Source organism: Drosophila willistoni, chromosome 3R (assembly GCF_018902025.1).
Source record: "Drosophila willistoni isolate 14030-0811.24 chromosome 3R, UCI_dwil_1.1, whole genome shotgun sequence".
NCBI classification, from domain to species: Eukaryota; Metazoa; Arthropoda; class Insecta; order Diptera; family Drosophilidae; genus Drosophila; species Drosophila willistoni.
In genome coordinates this window covers 12,565,513-12,587,757 of record NC_061086.1, presented here as the reverse complement: position 1 = coordinate 12,587,757, position 22,245 = coordinate 12,565,513, and the positions used below count along the sequence as shown (strand labels likewise).

The 22,245-nt window shown below is 36.8% G+C and overlaps 4 protein-coding genes across 9 annotated transcripts in view; 2 read left to right on the top strand and 2 right to left on the bottom strand.

Moving 5' to 3' along the window:
• The window catches only part of LOC111519519, a 45,230-nt gene extending 29,852 nt beyond the window's left edge, over nt 1-15,378 (top strand). Inside the window, exons 2-3 of the mRNA XM_047011659.1 lie at nt 14,054-14,490; nt 14,552-15,378. Of these exons, the coding sequence (XP_046867615.1) occupies nt 14,054-14,490; nt 14,552-15,257 (1,143 nt within the window). The 3' untranslated portion in view covers nt 15,258-15,378. The remainder of the gene's footprint in view (nt 1-14,053; nt 14,491-14,551) is intronic.
• The window catches only part of LOC111519517, a 43,365-nt gene that overhangs the window by 4,327 nt on the left and 16,793 nt on the right, over nt 1-22,245 (bottom strand). The gene's annotated exons all lie outside the window — the stretch shown is intronic.
• On the bottom strand, nt 7,823-9,101 carry LOC6650808 (cilia- and flagella-associated protein 161). 2 transcript variants are annotated; one of them, XM_002073689.4, is made up of 5 exons: nt 9,028-9,101; nt 8,877-8,967; nt 8,299-8,823; nt 8,142-8,243; nt 7,823-8,083 (listed from the first exon to the last, which is right to left on the bottom strand). In XM_002073689.4, exons 2-5 carry the CDS (start codon nt 8,943-8,945, stop codon nt 7,907-7,909), a joined length of 873 nt encoding a protein of 290 aa, XP_002073725.1. In that variant the 5' UTR covers nt 8,946-8,967; nt 9,028-9,101; the 3' UTR covers nt 7,823-7,906. The 2 variants fall into 2 exon arrangements, with proteins under 2 accessions (XP_002073725.1, XP_046867650.1); XM_047011694.1 differs by having other exon boundaries at nt 8,877-8,970; nt 9,028-9,099.
• Nucleotides 15,890-17,460, top strand: LOC111519516. 3 transcript variants are annotated; one of them, XM_023180790.2, is made up of 3 exons: nt 15,890-16,061; nt 16,118-16,387; nt 16,626-17,460. In XM_023180790.2, exons 1-3 carry the CDS (start codon nt 16,026-16,028, stop codon nt 17,319-17,321), a joined length of 1,002 nt encoding a protein of 333 aa, XP_023036558.1. In that variant the 5' UTR covers nt 15,890-16,025; the 3' UTR covers nt 17,322-17,460. The 3 variants fall into 3 exon arrangements, with proteins under 3 accessions (XP_023036558.1, XP_046867645.1, XP_046867644.1); XM_047011689.1 differs by having other exon boundaries at nt 16,118-16,554; nt 16,616-16,693; XM_047011688.1 differs by lacking the exon at nt 15,890-16,061 and having other exon boundaries at nt 16,325-16,554; nt 16,616-17,460.

Below are 22,245 nucleotides of genomic sequence, written 5' to 3'. Positions count from 1 at the left end.
GAAACGCAAAATTCATTGTTATATCTTATGATTTTATTTTCTTTGCTTTTTTTAAGAGACTTGCCAGGAAATTTGTTATTTGGAGTTTTTTATTACAACGAAGTTTGTTACTTTGAAGTTTTAATGTATTAATGTCAAAATGAAAAGTACTCAAATCGTTTCTCTCTAATTTTAAATGTAAAGGAAGCAAAATTTTCTAACTATAATAATAATAAACTTTGAAAAAGATAACTTGAACATTCGATTTTTGATTAAAAATCTCTTCCCTTGTAAGTATCTTGTAATTAATTTTTGGCAAATTAATCTGCCAATAGATTTATGTTGTAGTAATAATGAACAGAAATGATTAAGTTGTTTTTTTCTTTTCTTTTGGTTTTGCTTGTTGTTGCGCACCCTCAAAACCAAATTCAGTTGAAAATCACAAAATAAAGATTTTAATATGCGCAAAATTGAGACATAAATTAAACGCACATAATGCTCATTAAAAGGCCGTAAACGAGGCACACACAAAGAGGGCCAACAACAAAGAGTAAACCGAATTAGCGGTCAGTCATAAAAACAAAAAACAAAATGAAAAGAAATGTATACAAAAGATACATATGTATGTATGTATCTCGCAGATACAATTTGGCTGGCAGATCAAAGAGCAACAACATTTTGCTCATAATTTAATAGTTTCATAATACCAAAAGATATATAAGCATTAACTATATATATATTTTTGAAGCTGTCTGCTTAAGCAAATCAAAATAAACGAAGCGTAAAAAAAAGACACACACACGAACACACACACACACAGAGAGAGAATGCTAATTGGCAAAGTCTGATTGAAGAGAAGAAACTGAGGGGATCAGCCACCCAACTAGTGGGCGGCGCCAGTTGATTTCTTTTTTGCTTTTCTCTGCCGGGGCTAGGGTCTGGGCCCTGAGGCCCCTCAGCATGCGATTTTCATTTTCATTTCCATTTTTTTGTGTGTGTTTTTGTGTTTTGTTCATTGCGCGCGCAATTTAAGTTGAAATTTATGCGCATTAAATATGGAATAACCCCGAAATGCCCAGCTCAATGTGTTAAATGGCATATGCTATTTAAAAAAATAACAAGAACTTTGCTTAATGCTTTTATTATTATACTCGTATTTGTCATAACAATATCCGATGGGGTGGGGGAGGGGAAGGGGTGACATTTAGTTGCTACATACATATGACTCAGGCCATTTGTCTTCGCTGGGGCATGGAATATTTGCAGTGGCATAAAAAATTTGTTAATTTGTTTGTCTGTCTCTTATTAATGATTTCGCCACAAAAAAAAAAAAAAAAAAAAACCAGAGAGATGGAGGGGAGAAAAGAAAACAAGACAATAAACTAAACAAAATATACATACATACATATACATATAATTATTATATATGTATATATTTATGTACAAAACATATCCCTAAATGTGTATGTGTGTGTGTGTGTGTGTGTGTGTTTTGGTGTTGTGCAATACATGTGCATAAAATATTTAGCAACGCTCACACGAGCTTAGATTGCATAATGCATATTTTATGAATGTTGTTTTCTGTTCTCTTTCTCTCTCTGTGTGTGTGTGTGTGTTTTCTTCTCCTTTTTTTCGCACTCGAGTGTGGGAAATAAAAATAAAGTGCGCTATGACACAAAACAACAACAAAAAGAATGGTGGAGCAGCATCAGGAGAAGGAGAAGGAAACATCAGCGGAATAACACATTTTAAAGGCAATGCGGCAACAAAAGAATCAGCAGCAGCAGCAACAATAACAACAACACAAAACAAAAAATACAATTGTTGTTGTTGCTGTTGTTGTTGTACAATGTGACGTTGCCCTTCATTGTTGCCTGGCAGGATTTAGGATTTTCAGCGGTGTTTGGCTTGCTGGCTGACTAGTTGAGTGGGTTTTTGGTATTGGCCCTTTGGCTGCTTGCCTCCACCACCAACAACGTGATTCTGGGATGTGTGTGTGCTGGTTGTGTGTTGTTGTTGTTGGCTGTGGATTGATGTCAATCCATCATTTGTTTCAACACTGCCATTTCTTTATTTCCACAAACGATCATAAATATATAATTTTCTAATCAGACAGTATTAATGAAGGGCCATCAAAATGGATAGTGATTGCTATACACTTCAAAAAATATGTATTGGATTTCGTTTATTTACATGTAACGCGTTGGCAAAATTATGTAACATGGTTTATAGGGAACATACTTAATATATTTGGTAATCTTCCATATTGTCAAAAATAAAGATTAAAACACTGATAAGTTAAAATATTATAACTGGTTAGATTACGACTTATTTGAAATTTAAATCAAACTTTGCAATTTAGCCGGAAAAAACTACTTTATCCTGAAAAACATCATTCAGCAATTTAGCAAGAAAGCATTTATAAGGCTTTTATAAAAAATACAGTGAAACCTGTGTAAAAGAGCTTCGTTTTAAAAAAAAAATTCGATATATAATGAATTTTATGTTAAGTCCCTTGAAAATACTTATAAGTAAGAATAGCGAATCCATGGAAATAACAAAGAATTTTGTAATTCCCCTCTGATTTGTTGTCGTATATTTTCAAAACAAAATTAGCGTCATTATAGTAAATTTAGAAAATTAAATATTTAAAATTGAGAGCTTGTTAGTCTTCAAAAATAAGAAAAAGGCAGAAATTTATTTCAAAAAACTCTTTACTGTAGAATTTTTGGAACCATTCATTAAACAAGTGCAAGGGTAGTTGGTTTGAGAAAACATTTCTAAGGAGTAATCGGTATTAAAGTTATTAAAAACATCCTAGAAAATAAATTATACTTTTGAGGTATTTGTTTTGGTTTTTTTAATATTTTTTCTTCTTTACGTGCGAAAAATTAGATAATAATAAGATCCTATGCATTAAGGCGGTAACTGAATAGAATAGAACCCAAGTATAAGTATTCCGTAAAAAAGAAATAAAGAAAGGTCTCTGAGCTGATTACAGGATGAAGAATGTTTTAAATATAAAATCCACTTCATCAGCTCACAAATCTCTAACAAAACTCTCTACTCTGTTTAAAAATATGAGGAATACCGAATTAGACAGGGAATTTTATTCATTTTTTCGTAGTTCAAAAGAAATAATAATGTTGAATAAATTATTTTTGTAAGACCAAGGCAAATCTAACAATATATGGAAAATGATTACTTTAATTGTCCCCAAAAAGACAATCAGGCATAAATTAAACCTTTCATATATATATATTCTTTTTTTATTCGTTTGATTTGATTAGACTTAAAAACTTAAGAACATTATTTGGAAGTAAAAAACATGCAGATAGTTTTGCTTTCATATTTTTTGTTAAGAAATAAAGTTTTTTAAGCTAAAAAAATGTATTCTGTCTGACTGATTGGCCTGATTATTTCTGGAACACATAACATACTTAATATCACTTTCATCTCATTGCTAAGCGAAGAGACACCTGAATGTTTGAAATAAAATCAAATTGAATTTATACTCTAGTTGGGTTTTTTTTTTTATTTGTGGTTGTCTTTCTTTTTTCTTTTTTTGTTGTCAGGTCCATAAAAGCAAACAACTTCCTTTAATAAGTTCATAAAGTAACAGCCACTTAAAACTTGTTGTCAATAAGCCGTGAATGAGTTCCAACCCTCACGCCCACGCCTACACCCCATCGCCCCATCCCCCCTTGCCCCTTAACCATGGTGCTGGCACCACATAAACGTCAGTGCCACATCATAAGACGTTGTTGTTGCCTTCCCCTGAAGTGACTCTTCCTGCGCCTTTTTATAGAAATTAAATGCATTCAAAGCAAAATATGAAACGAAACATAAACTCAACACTTCAATGTTGGGGTAAAGGAAATAACGGGAACAATGTGTCATCCACCCCCCCTGGCAGAACAACAACAACAACAACTCATCATAAATCCCAGGCCACATTTGGTGGCAAGGGCTTTTTAACACTTTCGTTGCGACAATGCGACAGACGGCATCGGCATCGGCGTCGGCGTCGGCAGCCAAAGTTGTTAACATATTTTTAGTGTCATTTTAAAAATTTAAATTGTCGTAATCGTAAATTAATTTCATGGCACATAAAAATGCAACAACCATGCCCGAAACAATGTCTTCGTACGGTTTCCGTGGCAACAAAATTCAAACCAAAAACCACATCTCATTGTGTTTTATATGTCAATAGATACAAAATATTGTCATATATTTCTACATTTGTATCTTCTTCCGCTCAAATATATTGTGTATTTTTTGGGGGGTTTTTTTTATTTCTCTGATTGAGTGTGCTCAGTTGTTTCGTATGTGCATTTTTTTGTTGTTGTTGTTTATTTGTCTCTCTGTCTTATGGGATTGTGACCAAGACCATTTGGTCTTGTCTAATTGGCTGCTCAAAAATGCATGTAAAATTTAGAAAGTACATTAAAAAGTCATAAAAACATTATTTTCAACTGTATCTTAATTATGTAGATGTGCAAATTATTTTTGTTTTCGCTGCCATTTCATTGCACACGAGTCGCCTGCATACGATATTTATGTCATCGCTTCATAATCATTAAAAAAACGCAACACAAAGATACATACATATACCAGAAATGGCTCAAATGTGTTACAAATCAGTAAAAATTTATTAAATGATTTAACGAATAAGTAAATACACTAACTAAATCTTTTTTCTATGGGATATAATTATAAGCAAACCGTGAAAACCTTTTAAAAATCCTCTTTCTGATTAAAGTAGTCACAAATGATCTCAATTTCAGATCTTAAAAGAAGCCACGACTCCTCTAAATAGAGTTGCTTTTACTTCATAGTCTAGTCATATTTAGTATGATAAGCTACTTAATTTTCAGTCTTTTTTTTCATTTTTGGCTTAGGGTAAATTTATGTTATATAAATTAGATTTTGAGCATCTGAAAAAGTAATTTTCGATTCTTCCTTAAAAAATATGATAACCGATCCGGAAAACATGAAACTGGATCGGGTATAAGAGAAAGAAAATTAAATGAAAATAAACATTTTTAATTAACAAAATAGATTAATCAAGTTAAAATCTATTATTATCATTTAAATATTATCATATATAAATACAAATTCTGGAAAAACTAAAATATTATTTAATTAGTAAAAGTTTAAAACAATTCTACAGAGTCTTTAAAAAATTGGAATCCAGGAAAAGGCCGATTCGCCAGGATTCGTATCAGAGATGCAGCCATATTTGTTAATTAATTTATTAAATACATGTTAATCTAAATCGCTAAAAATAACTAACATGCAATTTATTGTTTGAATGAATTTTTATTATTATTAAAGTATAGGATATAGTTATAAACTATCAACCTAACTATATTTTAGAATGACTAGCAACTAAGGCCTTCGGCTTAGACGAAAACTACATCCGTACACTAGCCTGGGATTCGAACCCGGATCCTCTTTGTTCAGTTGACTAATGAATGAACTTAAACTAAATAAATTATTGAAAGCAAATATCTAAAAAAAATTCATATTAAATTCAATAAGCAGCTGCCCAGCCTTGGTCATACTTAGCTACGTTTTTTGTGGAATTCATTTCGTTGATGCCTTTTGAAATGTCTATTTCCAAATACCATTTAATTTCGGAAAACTAAGTATTAGAACATTCTTGCGCAATTGTTTTAACAAAAGTTTCATTATTTTTGATCTAAACCTAAATTAAGTAGAGCAACGAGTGATGCGACTTTTTGGAATCGACTGTTATAGCTTATATAGGGGGGAGTTATGACCCGGGATTTGAAAAACCTCAAAATTTTGTCCTCAGTTCCGGGAAATGAAAAATTAAGACGTTTAACATTTAAATATTAACCAAACGCAACTTTTTTCCAAAGAATGTATGTTTATTTGAGTTACTCAACAAATTTTGGAACAGATTTAATTTGGATAACTTTTTTTAGGCCGAAAAAAAAGTGGCCCAGTTATGAGTCACCTTAAGAAATTCACTGAAAATAAGAAAATCTGTAAGGAATGTCACACGAATTGTTGTGATTTAATGGTTTATTTATTATAAAGGCCTTCAATGCAAAAACAATGAAAAACACAAAGGAAACTTTCCTCCAATGGTCATAAATGACAACGATTTTAATTCCTCGTCGTCCATGTCACTTTCGCAGTTTTTCAACACGATGTTTGGTACGCGTATTTACAATGCGATTATTAACGTTGGTGTCTGTCCAAAAACTGCAGAACGTCTAACGAACAAGATTTACAGGGCTCAAACTCTCATTCAGTACCGCATTTCAAAAATATTTGAGAATGTCATAACTGATCCAGAGGCACAACTGGGCCCCCTTTCCTACATATTGTAGATTTTGTTAATATAACAAGATTTCAGAAAAGAATCTTTATAGGAAAAGAAAGGGTCAATCGATTGCGGATTTTTCCACCAAGATAAACAAATGGTATTTCGATTAACGTAATATAAGAAAGTTTATAATAAACTTGAAAGTCTTTAATTTAAAACAATCCAACTAAAATAGAGAGCATTTTAAGATCTAAACCAATATATAAAGATGCAATTTCAGCTCTAATGATGTGGCAGGTGTGAAAGAATACGTGGCACGTGAGAGAACAGGAAAAAGAATCAACTTGAACTTGCCTCTTTTAGAAACGGAAGTTTTTTTTTTGGCATTTTCAAAAATTATGTCTTTTTTCTAATAATTCCCCAAATGTCTTTTAACGATATTTATGATAAATTAATGTAGTAAATGCAACTTGTAAATCTGTCACGCGTCACAGTAAATCATTCTGCATAAGTAACATGCAGCTCGGAGACTCTAAGAAATAAGATACAAAAGATGAAAACGAAACACGCGCAGACACTTGAAGGACAAGAGGAGGGATACACAGAAGGAGAAGGAGGAGGAGGACTCAACAGATGCTCAACCAACAAAACGGTGGCAAGAGGCGGCACTTGAAGAGGGGCAGTGTGAAATTATGTGCGCTGCCTTGAGAGTGAAAACACGCCCAAAAAAAGAGGCTGTGCCGCGGTTAATCTATTACAGAAAACATGTAACCGGATCGGTTATAGGAGAAAGAGAGAGAGATCAGTGTCCAAAAATAAAAAATGGGGAAATTACATTTGAACTTTATTCAGCTTATTCCCAAAGGACTACCACAAAATCATAGCCATTTGGGTGGCGACCCTTGCCCTCAATTAATGCAGCATTTTACAATGAGATTTGTAGAAATTAATTATACTTAGTACATTGTACATGTGGTAAGGCAATGCCATGTGCGGCAGATCCCCAATTCTCAGCAGACTTTCTTCCTGAGATTACAAGGAGGAACACTGCGTCTTTAGTTTTTTCTTGCCTCTTATGTCTGCCGACGAATAAGTGAAGCGTGAACTAATTGAAATTTGTTGCGCTGACATGTTCGACAAGATGATGTCTACAGAGTTGGGATCTCTTGTCGATCGTCTCCAGCTAATTAGTATGCTTTCTCTAGCAGTTATTGTCTAATTTTAATTAATTTATCACAAACATAAAATGGCGCAACTTCTGACATTTCCCTCTGGTCCACCACTCGCCCCTCTCTTAGTCATTCAACAAATCACTCACATGGCTCGTTGACTCCACAAACTATATTATGGCATAGGCATAAATTTCCACTTTAGATTCTTGGCATTGCCACACTGGCAGGGCGACAATCAAATAAAATTTACGATGAGTTTCCTTGTGGATTCACCACGAAAGTAGAGTCTGTGTTTTGACATTGTCAACGGACAAGCAAACAGACAATATAGTCAGTTTTATGACACTCAAAACATATGTATGTATATATATCAGGTAGCATATGTGGAAGGTTTATTCTAAATTGAATTCCTATAAATATATAGAAGTACCCTAAATGTAAATGATTCATTTAACTAGTTAGCCATGTAGGTAAATTGCCAATGATTTTTCCAGGTTTCGCGTTTGAATATATTTCGATAATTCTGCACAGAAACCATTAACTCTGGTCCAAAAAGTGTATTAAGAACAACATTCTCAGAGGCCAGATTTCGATTGGTTACGGCATGAACAATAACCAGTGGAGTATCAATCTAAAAATTAAGAGAGTAATTCCATCAAGTTGAAAATAAACAAAAAGTGTAAACCTACAGGAATGGGAAGTCCTTCGCTCTCGATGCGGCGAGTCAAATCGTAGTGAATGCAAAAGAAATTGGCATTGGCGCCAGGTACTAGAGCATTTACTCCACAGTTCTGCAAAAGATATATTTAAATTTATGAAAGTTGAATAAGTTTCTGCTGCACTTACCTTGCCAGCTATAATACCAAGTGGCAGACTTTCTTCACCATTCTTCGATGTGGAATAACATCTATTGACGGCTGGCGTCAGATTGCATAGTTTCTGAGCACTATATAGATACATTGGATCATCGATTGGTTCCATGCATTGTAAACGAAACTTTTCGCCATAGGTTACATAATTCCCTGTCGGACGTTCGAGTCCATTGGCTGGACTGACAATGCGAAAGGAGTTACGTAAACAGGGATTCGGAGCTGGAGCTAAACTCAATTCGCAGAGTTCATTGATTGTCTGACTGTGTTTGTGCAGCATTTGCTGATTGATGACCAGCGAGAGGGCAAGTTTAATGTCCGACATGTGGGTATCGGTAAGATTTATTCGTACCGGTATCAATTGCATTACCCCGCCAAAGACCACATATTCCTGGGGTGGGCCCAAAATTGTCCTAAGACGAAAACGATCGTACAATGAGCGAGTTTCATCCAAAAGCAGCTTCTTGTGGCCACGTTGCTTTTGCATGTCGTTAACTTTCAACTGCAAATTAAATCGTATAGATATAATATCCTCTGATATCCTTTTCGACTTACCTCTTTAGCTCGCGCAGTTTCGAACCAGTTGCCAATAAGGACACCGGGACTATATTTCTTTAAATTCATCTTGGTTACTGGTATTTGATTACTACTAAAGAAGTGAATATTAACCAACTGGAAAGCGTTTAATGCAATTTACTAATCTTACCTTGGTGTGATTATGTTTTTTATAAATCTATATGTGTTCTATTTTCAAACTGGGGGCAAAATGTTAGTGAGATATATGTATGCCACACACATGGCCTACTCATTCGCTAGAAAATGCTTCGATTTGTCAGCTAACTGGGCATTAAATTTGCATACACCGACCGTTTTATAGGAGACTCTTTCGGCTTCTGTCTTTGATCCTGTCAGAGTCAAAGAGGCGAAAATAAATTGCTCAATTATGAAATATTAACTGCACACGAAGATGGCAATGAGGAGGAGAGAAGTTGGCTCCATCTTTAGCTCCCAGGCGCAAGTTAATTACTCATTTCTTGATTGTCGGCTGTGGTTAATGAAGTATCCAGCTAATTAGATTTCGGAGACAGGGCCAGAGCAAAGAGTTCGTACGAATGTCGTCAAGTGTTCTCCAAGGAATTTGTCGCATTCGTATTGACAAAAAGCCGACACCGCCGCCGCGGAAATGGGAAATGCACGCAGCATAAGAACCATAGCTCCGCCAGCTGTCCGCATCGGCGTAGTTAGCTCAGCTGAGTATCTGTTGACTTGGGAGATGCTATTTATTACCTTTCCCTTTGACATTTTGACATAGTGTCAATGTGTTTTCCTCCCTCTTTTAGTTGGTTTAGTTTCATTTGGGGCGTTGAAATTAGACGCATTCGTCTTTTGACAGCGAAAACTCATCTTACTAGCGGCTAATTAGATTATTTGTCAATCTCTATCTTTTCGTGGCATTTAACCTTTTGTCTGTATCGTTTGCTACTTATTGCCGCTTTAGTGTTCGTGTTCCCTAAGGTAAACACAACCAACGCAATGAGGCGTATACGTAATAAAAATAGTTAGAGAAACTTAAAATTTGTATTAACTTTTGTCTGATTTTAACTTATATTAGGTTTATATATGTGAGAGAGCGAGGGAGATCTCCTTCTGCAATCAGTCCGAGGGTGGACAAACAGCAGATTATAAAAGTTAGACGTGACATTTAAAAGGGCCGGAAACATATTTCTCTGTTGACTTGGGAGATGCTATTTATTAGAGAAACTTACAATTTGTATTAAAGTAATTATAAACTGAATGTTTAATACAAAAACATTTTATCGACTTTATAGAAACTATGTTTCACACAGCAGTCCTCGGTAGATGAGTTGTCTAAGTGGCCCAGTCATTTAGTCAACTGAACAACGAGGATCCGGGTTCGAATCCCAGGCTAGTGTATGGATGTAGTTTTCGTCTAAGCCGAAGGCCTTAGTTGCCAGTGCTTATAAAATATAGTTAGGTTGATAGTTTATAACTATATCCTATATTTTAATAATAATAACAATAATTTTTCATACAAGTACAAAAAACTTTTGCCTGATTTTAATTCATTTTAGGTTTATTTATATGAGATTGGGAGGGATTTTTTAAAATTACCGCCACTATCCGAGTAACATTCATCATTTTCCAACATTAATCTCGTCGCACTTCCCAACACTGTATTCGGGTCCAAAGAAGAATACAAATAATAACCCACTGTATTCTTGCTAGAGCGACATTTATTTGAATTCTTTAAAGGACCATCTACCTTTCATTCCAGCATTAACACGAACACTAGAGGCGCTGTTGTGTATTTCGAATGAAATACCAAAAAGCGCTGCTGTGCGGCGAATACAGTTCGAAGATCTGAGTCGAACCGATGACGATTTAATCTGAATGTTGCTAGTTTTGCTAGTTTGTCGAAATTGAAAGGATTGAAAATTTACTAAAATAGCAAAGAAAAGAAAGAACCTTATACTATTTGCTATCTGCTTATCACTTTCTAAAAATTTTTAACTTTTATCCTAAATGTACAATAAGCAGATATTGTCAAAGATAATCGTTAAATGGGGGTGGAATCACCAGTCCGTCTCTGGTCTAAATGGCAGATGAAGTGGGTGACTTGTCTTCAGACGTCTAATCCGCAGGATTAGTGCCAGTGCATTATCATTGGAGAGGTAACGAATGCCACATCTGCGGATCTTGCACTTAATTAACTGGATGTTAGGGTCTCTGTGGATGACTGAGTTACGCACGTAAGGACGCGCTTTAAGAATTCTGCGTAAAAACTTGTTCTGGAAATGCTGCATTTTGCAGAATTTTAAGTTTAGCTGAGTTCTCCAGACCTTTAGGTTGAACGCCTGTCAAGCGGAGAAGCGTTCAATTGAGGTTGACTGGGGGACAATTGCGCCTCCGAGTAGCAAAAGTCATATGCTGCGACTTATTCGTGTTGCCTGAGACATTCAATTTGCGAGGCCATGGTTTCAAAAGTTAGCGTTGATCCTGGATGATTTCCGATGCCACCGAGGAGTCTGGATAAGTGGCAATCAGGAGCAGCTCATCCTGCTGGTTGGCGGTGTATGAGGTATAATTGGGGGCCAAGTCGCTATCTCTAGGGACGCCTGATTTTAAGGGCTCAGTGCTGGAACAATCCTTAAATATAAAACAAAAAAATTTTTTTTTCAATGTATTCCGAAAATAAGTGTAAATAAACTGGGTTTATTTTAAAATTGAAAAATAATTTGGTGTTACATACTATGTTAAAAAAAAATATTCTCTTGGTTTTTTCAATTATTCAAAATATAAACCTATAGAATATAAAAATTATTTATAAATTTAATTAAAAAAAACTAATTAAATTATTATTTAATTAGAATTTATTAGTAAATTCCTACATATTCAAATTTGAAGTCCAAAAGAATATAAGTACAAAAAGTAAACTAGCAAAGAGTGTTAAACAAGTTTTAGGCACAAGAATCTTTAATGAAATATCACCTAATACATTAGTTTTATAACTATCCCACATTAAAATTGTAAAAGTTTCAAACATTTTAGGTATAAAAAAAAACACCTCTTCATTTAGTATTGTTAGCCAGAGCAACAGTTGACCAAATAAAATGGGACAAGGCATTCAAAAAGACACTTCAATCTACAGTCAAACGAAAGGAAATTCCATTTGAAGTTTTGTAAGCGGCGCACAGAAGGCACAGCACGCGATGGCATCGCATTCCAATGCGCGTCATCCGTGAGAGTCGCTGAAAAATGTTGGCATCGAAAGCGAAAGTCTCTCATTGTGCGAGGGGTGTGTTCGCATTGAAATGTCCTCTGTGTTTTAAGGGTGAGTTTTCAGAGCAGAGACGTGGTCGTTGCCTGAAACGAAACAACCACTGGCCACGTCAAAAGATGGGTGACGCCACTGCTTGCGAGTATAAGTGCCAGCTGACTCGCGGACTGGCAGACTGCCCGCCCAAGTGGGTGGGTCAGATGCGTAACCTTCATCAGGTCCAATAATGCTTAGTGCGGGGCGTCTCAATTAGCGCATTGCGGGCGTTGGGTGGCGTCAAAACCTTACCTAGCTGACCCGACTGGTTCTTTGGGTTTTTTGCCAAGAACCCGAGCACGAACCTCTGCAACAGCAGCAGCACTGCGGCAGCACATTAAAATAGACACGTGTCCATCAGCGGTTTAACCCTTCTTAAGGTAACGCCCAAGGATGAACAGGCGAACAGGAGGGACAGCACGTTCTGTTGCCTTGGCAAAGCCATTGCGCATGCCTCTGGCTTCATGCCCGTACGACAAGGGCGTGTACGATTGCGATTGCCTGCCCGCCCACCAGCTGGGCCGGGTTTTGACGTTACCACTGACGCTGACGCTGACATCTGGGTGGTGGTTGTGGGTCGATTACATAACGGCCAACGGGCGAGAGTAGTGCAGCTGTGCATGACAGTTACGTCGTAACTAGGAGCAACCTTAGTCTAACAGGCACTCAGAATGCCGAGACCAGAAGCTCATTACTACGTTGTTACAAAGAGCACCAAAGGTGGTGGTGGTTTTTTTTTTTAAACTCCGGAGTTAGGGTTGAATCCTCCTTTTACTCAAGGTCGCAGTACACTCACACATCCTGGCCTTGCATGTGTATTGCTAGTCACATACTCGTACACATTCTTTCATGGTAGATTTTTGATCAGGCGAGCATAAATTTCAGTTGGCATTTGCCCTGCGAGTCGTGAGTACATCAGCATAATTTCCACACGCACACGCACACCCCGATCTGTGTGTGAATAAGACACACACACACACATACACTTTTTCACATATGCAGAGAATTTGACATTTTTGGGGGTGGTTATGTGCCCTTCTACCCTAAAGTAAACGCAAAAGCTCTGAACTCAGAGCTCAAAAGCTCAGCGAAGACTCCAACCCCGGTTGGTGAAAAGGATAGCCTGCTAGGAAGTTGGAAACATTACTTATAGATAAGTATAAGGACCTTTTGATCTGTCCTATATACATTATTTTTTCTGTCCTATGCACTATTATACAAATTTTCTGTTTAGATGAAGATAGAACAACAAATTTTTTATTTTGTTTTACCGAACAAGAAGAATACAAAATTTGTTCAATGGAACGGCTTAGGAAATAACGAAGATATTGATCAAAGTCACTGTTCACCACCGATTGTTCCTATGGGAGCTATATGATATAGTCGCCCGATCTTAGTTTAATTCGGCACAGTCATTAATAGTTGTATTAAACTAAGAAATATAAATTTTTATGACATTTGCGTAGAAAGTAACGAATTTACTTGGGTTCTATTAAAAAATCTCTTAGTTTTTCAACTATTTTAACGAAAATTCTTAATAATTCACTTATTAAAAAGAGACAGAAAGATTTGGCAATTGCATACTACTCAGTTTATTTTCCAAAGTATCTAGTACTTTCAGATAGACGAAGTCAATTCACACTTTTTGAGATCCAAGAAGGCCTGGGATGTTTGTAAAATTCGACCTGGTCAAGGGGGTACAGTACTTGAATCATTCTAATTCGTGAAGTCATACAGTCAACATCAAAAATAAAACAAAAAGTTTACTTCTGAAAATCAAAAAAGAGAAAAACAAAAGTAAAAACATGTTGACTGTTCAATTGATCATGCAATCCGGAAAGGTTAGTAAACGTGAGGATATAACTTTTCATAATCGTGACCAAGTGTTCTTTTCCAGCCATTGGTTATGAAGCTCCCAATCTCAGCTACCGTACACGAGCTAAAGACTGAGCTTCAGAGCCTTCTCGATATTCAGGTGGAAACATTGGAGATTTGTGCTTCTGATGTAACGTGGTCCGATTCAGATCTATTAACAGAAGTTGCTGGTCTAGGCAAAACCAAACAAATTAAGCCGGTTGTGTCTTGCTATGAAGGCAACAATTTTGTGGGCTTGATACTATTCTCTCTTCAAGCCGAGGATATTGCGGTTCCATTGGTCGATAATTCGGTGTCAGACCCAAGTATTGACGTTGTGTCGCTCGAAGGAAGTGAATCTTCCGGCAGTGAGCTATCCTCGGGATCTAGTGGCAAATCCATCCAGCCATCCCCTATTGATTGCAAGCGAGGTATTAAACGAAAAGCCCAAGAGCATGAAAAAACCATTGAGACTAAACGGTAAGTATTAGGAATAGGAAATCAAAATTCAGTGACTGAATATTCCGTCTTTTGAAAATAGGTTCAAAAAGGTTCTTGAATCGAGTGAGGAGAGTGTAGAAAACCCCTCGTATGGAGATATGCAGGAGGCATGCGGTATGGGAGGGTGCGGAATAAAGTCCCGACCACGCCCGGTTAAATCTGAAATCGAAATGGAACCTGATGTTATGAATGGTCAGCGGCCCCCGTACGTTAACATTCTCCCAGAGAACAGGCCGTTTGTCGTGGTTATATCTTCCTCAGAATGTGAGAAAAACTTCTGCGATTTGTTGGAAGAGTTCTTTGGGATTTTTTTGGACTTCAGAAATGTTCGCTGCTTGGATTTCAATGAGGTGACTCCGGTTATCGAATACAATGGGCGGCTTTACATTGCAGCGGCAAACGAGGATACGATGGACTGGGTGGGGCGCAACGTATGCGCCATGGAGTCGTATCAGGCCACCAGTCTCATAGACTTCCTACACTTGACACCGGCCAGAGTTACATGGCCAAAGGTCGAGAAGTGTTTGCAGTCAATTTTCGAGCTTCTGGAACTGCAGAATGCTGATATTACGACGGATAAGTGGGCCGTGGTGAGCCGCGAAGATGCACCCCCCATAGTGACGAATATATGCCCCAATGAACAGGTGGAGATCTGGATAGATGCTGAGAGTGTAAATATCATCAAGGGGAGATGCAATCAACTTAAACTATCATTTTGGATTATCAAGTTTGAGTTCTGCGACTAGATGCTTATATATTTTTATTTAATGCAATTTATATATTTTGAAATGTTAAAAAAAAGGTTACGGTCAAACGATAGTTTATCGTAATAGAAAAATAATAAAACATAACAATTTATGGACGCAACTTTTTTGGTAACTTTCCTTACCTATAGCCAATCAAAGTCATCAAAGTGGGAAACGTTTTATCTAAAAAGGCGAAAGAACGGCCTTTAATCTTAGCATAGGAAATAACGAAGTTATTGATCAAAGTCACTGTTCACCACCGATTGTTCCTATGCGAGCTATATGACATAGTCGCCCGATCTTAGTTTAATTCGGCACAGTCATTAATAGTTGTACTAAACTAAGAAATATAAATTTTTATGACATTTGCGTAGAAAGTAAAGAAGTTATTGACAAAAGTCACTGTTTTCGACCGATCGTCGAAAAATAAAACAGGATTTAGTCATTGGGTTCTATTCAATAATCTCTTAATTTTTCAACTATTTTAACGAAAATTCTTAATAATTCACTTATTAAAAAGAGACAGGAAGATTTGGCAATTGCATACTACTCAGTTTATTTTCGAAAGTATCTAGTACTTTCGGTTAGACAGCAGCAATTCACACATTTTTGAGATCCAAGAAGGCCTGGGATGTTTGTAAAATTCGACCTGGTCAAGGGGGTACAGTACTTCAATCATTCTACTTCGTAAACTCATACAGTCAACATCAAAAATAAAATAAAAAGTTTACTTCTGAAAATCAAAAAAGAAAAAACAAAAGTGAAAATATGTTGACTGTTCAATTGATCATTCAATCCGGAAAGGTTAGTAAACGTGAGGATATAACTTTTCATAATCGTGACCAAGTGTTCTTTTCCAGCCATTGGTTATGAAGCTCCCAATCTCAGCTACCGTACACGAGCTAAAGACTGAGCTTCAGAGCCTTCTCGATATTCAGGTGGAAACATTGGAGATTTGTGCTTCTGATGTAACGTTTGCCGATTCAGATCTATTAACAGAAGTTGCTGGTCTAGGCAAAAACAAAAAAATTAAGCCGGTTGTGTCTTGCTATGAAGGCAACAATTTTGTGGGCTTGATACTATTCTCTCTTCAAGCCGAGGATATTGCGGTTCCATTGGTCGATAATTCGGTGTCAGACCCAAGTATTGACGTTGTGTCGCTCGAAGGAAGTGAATCTTCCGGCAGTGAGCTATCCTCGGGATCTAGTGGCGAATCCGTCCTGCCATCCACTATTGATTGCAAGCGAGGTATTAAATGAAAAGCCCAAGGACATGAAAAACCCAAAGAGACTAAACGGTAAGTATTAGGAATAGGAAATCAGAATTCAGTGACTGAATATTCCGTCTTTTGAAAATAGGTTCAAACAGGTTCTAGAATCGAGTGAGGAGAGTCTAGAAAGCCCCTCGTATGGAGATATGCAGGAGGCATGCGGCATGGGAGGCTGCGGGATTAAGTCCCGACCATGCTCGGTTAAATCTGAGATGGAAATGGAACCAGATGTTATAAATGGTCAGCGGCCCCCGTACGTTAACATTCTCCCAGAAAACAGGCCGTTTGTTGTGGTTATATCTTCCTCAGAATGCGACAAAAATTTTTGCGATCTGTTGGAAGAGTTCTTTGGGATTTTTATGAATTTCAGAAATGTTCGCTGCTTGGATTTCAATGAGGTGACTCCAGTCACTGAGTACTATGGGCGGCTTTACATTGCAGCGGCAAACGAGGATACGATGGACTGGGTGGGGGGCAACGTATGCGCCATGGAGTCGTATCAGGCCACCAGTCTTATAGACTTTCTACACTTGACACCGGTCAGAGTTACATGGCCAAAGGTCGAGAAGTGTTTGCAGTCAATTTTCAACCTTCTGGAACTGCAGAATGCTAATATTACGACGGAGAAGTGGGCTGTGGTAAGCCGCGAAGATGCACCCCCCATAGTGACGAAAATTTGCCCCAATGAACAGGTGGAGATCTGGATGGATGCCGAAAGTGTGGATATCATCAAGGGCAGATGCAACCAACTTAAACTATCTTTTTGGATGATCAAGTTTGAGTTCTGCGACTAGAAAACGCCATTATATTTTTATTTTATGCAATATATATTTTGAAATGTTACGATTGCTGCAGACTCGTTTGTCTGCCGATTATTCGGACTGGCAACGGTCAAACGATAGTTTATCGTAATAAAAAAATAATAAAATATAATAATTTATGGACGTTGCTTTACTAACGAAACGTTGATCTTAGCATAGGAAATAGCGAAGTTATTGATCAAAGTCACTGTTTTCCACCGATTGGGAGTCATATGATATAGTCTCCCGATCTTGATCGAATTTGTCACAGTCGTCTATAAGTGTAATAAACTCACTATTATAAAATTTTAATAAAAAAAATTTTGAGAAAAGTCACTGTTCGTTACTTTGCCGTTTTTATGGGAGCTATATGATATAGTTTTCTGATCCGGCTGAATCCGAGATATGCAAACTGTGCAGTATATACAAGCCTACATGCAAAATTTCACCTCTTTAGCTCTTATAGATGGACGATAAGTATAGCATCAAAAAAGTAATAGATTGTTGATAACTCTGTCTCGAGGATATTAAGCTTTTTTAAGGCTTTTAAAGACCCTTTTAAAAATCACTTTAATAATTTAAAATGGATTACCACTTAAACTCCACGTATTAGAATTATTAGTATGAACTATTTTCAATCTATTGCGTTTTGCCAAAGTTTTAGTTTAGATAATTAGTAATTATATACGTATGTTGTATCTTTTATACTATTTCTGGTAAAGTTAGTAAGAGAAATAGGGATTACACACAAAGGCGACATAATAATTGATTCCTAATATCATTAACTAATATTTGTCCTCTATTCCAAACAATGTCCTTAGTGCACAGTCGTCTATTGTGTTTTCTTGATTGATTAGGGCAATCTAGTAGGTAATGCTACGAATTTTCCCCTAATCCAATAATTATTAAATGATTTCCGGTAAAATCTTCAGTTTAATCTCATGTGTGTTAAAATTTAGCTGTGATTCCTTGTACCTAGGCAAAGTACAAGCTTTTGACTTAATAGATCCAATATAACTCGGCTAAAATGGAATAATTACAATCGTTTTATTTCAATAAGTCTTAATTGAACCAAAGGAATTCATTTTAAAATTATCCCCTTCCATGATACATGTCCATTCTTCTTAGTCACTTGTTTCGCTTAGTTATTGGCAATAATGAATTCTGGGCTCGCATTATCAAATGACAATAATAAAAGCCATTTGTTAAATTGTTTTGCACGATATAAATCGCAGCCAAGTAGAGATACATTTGAAGCCCAAGACATTCGCAACAATTGTGTGCCGGGCAACACTTTAAACAAAAACGAATCCCGGACTTGGGAGCTTGCCAAACTGTGTGTTTGGGCTGTTTAAAATTGCTTTTCATATAATCAGACAAAGCCATATACAAGAGCATAAAGACAACTTCATATATATGTATGTATGTAGGTGGTAGATTCAGCATTGGCTAAAGTTGTTGTTGCGTGTTTGCGACAAACTGGGCGACAAAGCTTATCTCCGATGGACACACACAAAGGCTGAATGAAGAGCCCGGAGAGTCAGTCAGTCAATGAGTAGGAATACATGACAAAGGAAGGAAGGATACATACATAGATAGATGACGATGACGATGATGATCTCGACAACACTCGACCAGATGTTTAAGTTTTGAAGCAGTTTTAAAACATTTTCTACTCGTTTTCTTTTCTCCCTTCCCCTATGTTGGGTATAATTAAACTTTGCAAGTGGCTTTCAAGTATCTGTATTTGTATCTGAGTGGTTTGGCTCGTCTTCAACTGCAGGTCATAAATTTTATTGTCCTTTCGCTTAGCGCGTCGCGTCTATCACGGCATACCCATGGCCCATGCCTATGTCCATGCCCAAGCCTTCTAGATGCCATGTGATGTGCCCCACCCACTTGACTTTGACTTTGCCCAGTTGTCGCTTATCTAAAGTCAAAACAATTTTCATATATTTTCCAACCAGCAACAACAACAACAACAACAACAACAAGAGCCCCAGTAATAGTAACAAGTTAGGAAAAAACGTTAGGAGAGCTTTTCATTGTTCGCTGACATGCTATTTTGCAATTAGCATTGGCGTACAAACTAATTTGCGCTGCGGGATGCGTCGAATTGTCTGTCCAGCTTATGTCCTGTCAGTCCTTCTGCACCCACATGTTAATTAACAGCTACGACGAACGACCAGGACACAGGTCCTGGGCTAACTGGGCGACGTCTGCCATCATTTGTAGTTAAGTTGAATTTTATTTTGTGAACAATTATGCTAATTTGTTAAATAAATAGGCACGCACTGCTGTGGCCCACAAAATGGCCGACATTCAAGTTAAGTTTTATTAAAACTTTTCTTTTATTTTATTACACTCGAACTCGCATTCGCAAATGTCCATTTGAATGGGGGGAGGAGGAGGCATTTCCAATTAACTATGCATTTGCTATTTAATTACTCTAACTAATATGCCAAATAGCCTTAAACGAACCAAAACGTATACCCAATTTCTTCCTCGCCTGCCACCCCCGTTCTAATCATTTTCCTTGTATTTGTACGCGTGCCAAGCATGAAAATTAGTTGGCTTTCTCTCTATTGCCAGCAGGCCAGGCCATGTCACGCCAATCCAATCCAATCCAGGCCAGGCCAGAACAGGCCACACCTTCAAATTGACGTTGGCCATTTGTTTAAAAAGCAACGCCACCGCCATTGCTTGTTACTTATCAAAGCTGTTTGACACCCCCACCAGTTTATCCATTTGTCAAGCTGTCGTCCCCACCAAATACAAATTACAAATCCAAATCCGACCATCCCACCCAACTGAATCTCTGCGAAAATGATGAAAAGCAACTTTGCTATAAGGCACATTTAATTAGTTTTAACCTTGCGCATTTGTATGCAAAGCAAGAACAAAAATTGTAAATTAAAAACTTTTTTACAACCCACACACACACACACACACACAACCAAAACCATCCAAAGAGATGAAACTTTCACCAAGTTGATCATAATAAAAATCATAAATATGTTAATTTTCCCTTCTCTGACACGTACAAGAAAACATAACGAAGAAACCAATCAGAGTTTTTATCAATTGAAATTGACTGACAAAATGTGAAATAAGACAAACAAAGCATAAAGATTCAAAACAACAAAAAAAAACACACACAAATACACTGGAAAGAACGAAAGTTTCGAATTAGTCTGCCTTAAATAATTTTTAAAGCTTTGTCATGGTAATTATAATTTTTAGGAAAATTCAAGATTTCGATCTATAAATATTAACCAAATTTTCCTTATTACTGTAATTTAGCATGTATCTTCATATTATCGATCAAATTAGTAATCATCAACAAATATCTTTATTGTTGTACTCACCATAAGCTGATCGAAAGACTTGATTATATTCCTGTTATAATTAGTTGTAATATAAGAGATAAGCCTGAAAAAAGTTAATTTTGTTTCTTTAGACTAGATTATAATTCGCTTAATGATAATGTAGGCAATTACTATGCTATTTATGAGATATTGATTCGAACTTATCAAATTATAATTTATAAACAATAAGCGCGATTAAATCCAATTTCTATATCTTTACCTCTCACTCTCTCATCTACTAATGTATCTCTTTAACTGCCACACACAATCTCCCTCTCCACAACTCCCACTCTCTCGATCAGAAATTATACGCACTCTGTTACGCCACCTCACACTCCGTATTTCTCCCATAGAAATTGTTCTTCCTACCAATTTGCACTCTCCCGATCAGCAAGTGCACGCATACTCTCACGCTACCTCACGCTCAGACGCTGCAACTCGCTCCCTCCCACAAACATGCTTATGCCAGAGAGGGCAAGCAAGTGGGAGAGGGAGCATTGCATTGGGAGAGGTACTCTTGTATTTTCTCCCGCTCGTTGCGTTCGCTGGGGCTATAAAAGAGCTTGCAGCTGAGGGGGCGCGCATCAGTTGTTGGGGCTGCATTGCCCCGTTCATTTGCGGCCGTCCCTGGTGCCATTTGCGTAAAGTAATTAATCGTGGAGATTACTGGGTTAGTAAATAATTACAATATTTGTATATTTCCATTATTACAATTTTACTACTAGAACTTAAAATAAATTAATCTTTTCAATATATTATTTTCAGTGGCGTAAAAATAACTTTTAACTTTTAATCAGATGGAGGATTTCGGTAAAAGAAAAGGATAGCTATATACACTCAACCAATCGAACCAAAGGAACTTCTCTGAGCATAGGATACACATTCTAATTGAATCTTTGTGGGTCTCCAATATCATTGCTTCAGATAGGTATTCCACGTCTTATTCTTTAACTCAATCGATCAATCTGTTGATTGCAATAAAGTTCGATAACTTAGTTTTTGTGTCAACTTAAGGAGCTGCAAATAAATGTGAAAACTTGTTCAATTTTTCTTTACAGAAAGCATAAATTTAAATAATCAAAGTGCAAATTATAATCAAAAATTCAACAAATTTTTGCAAGTGTACGAAGCATATGTGTGTTTGTGTGTTTCTATGTATGGGTTTGCATGTGACCGACTATAATGTCCTCGTCAGGATGAGAAACAAAAAAAAAAAAGCAAGAGGGAAATGCTGACAAGTAGCAAGTAGCAAAGTAGCAGCATCAAAAGTTTTTGCCTTTGGCCCACCGCAGTGTGTCGACAGTTTTGCCTTTCATCTTTTCAGCTGGACTAGAGGAGGAGAAGGAGGGAAAGAAGGTCGAGGCTTGGCAAATGCAGAGGTTTGGGTTTGGGTTTGGTTGGTAGCCAATTTTTGATTGCAACATTTCGCACCAAAGGCAAAATGAATGCACAGAAACGAATGAGAAATGTTAATGCTAATTTTAATATTTTTCGTGACATGGCGTTCACTTTGAATTCACACACACACACAAACACAACACTCAAGTCTA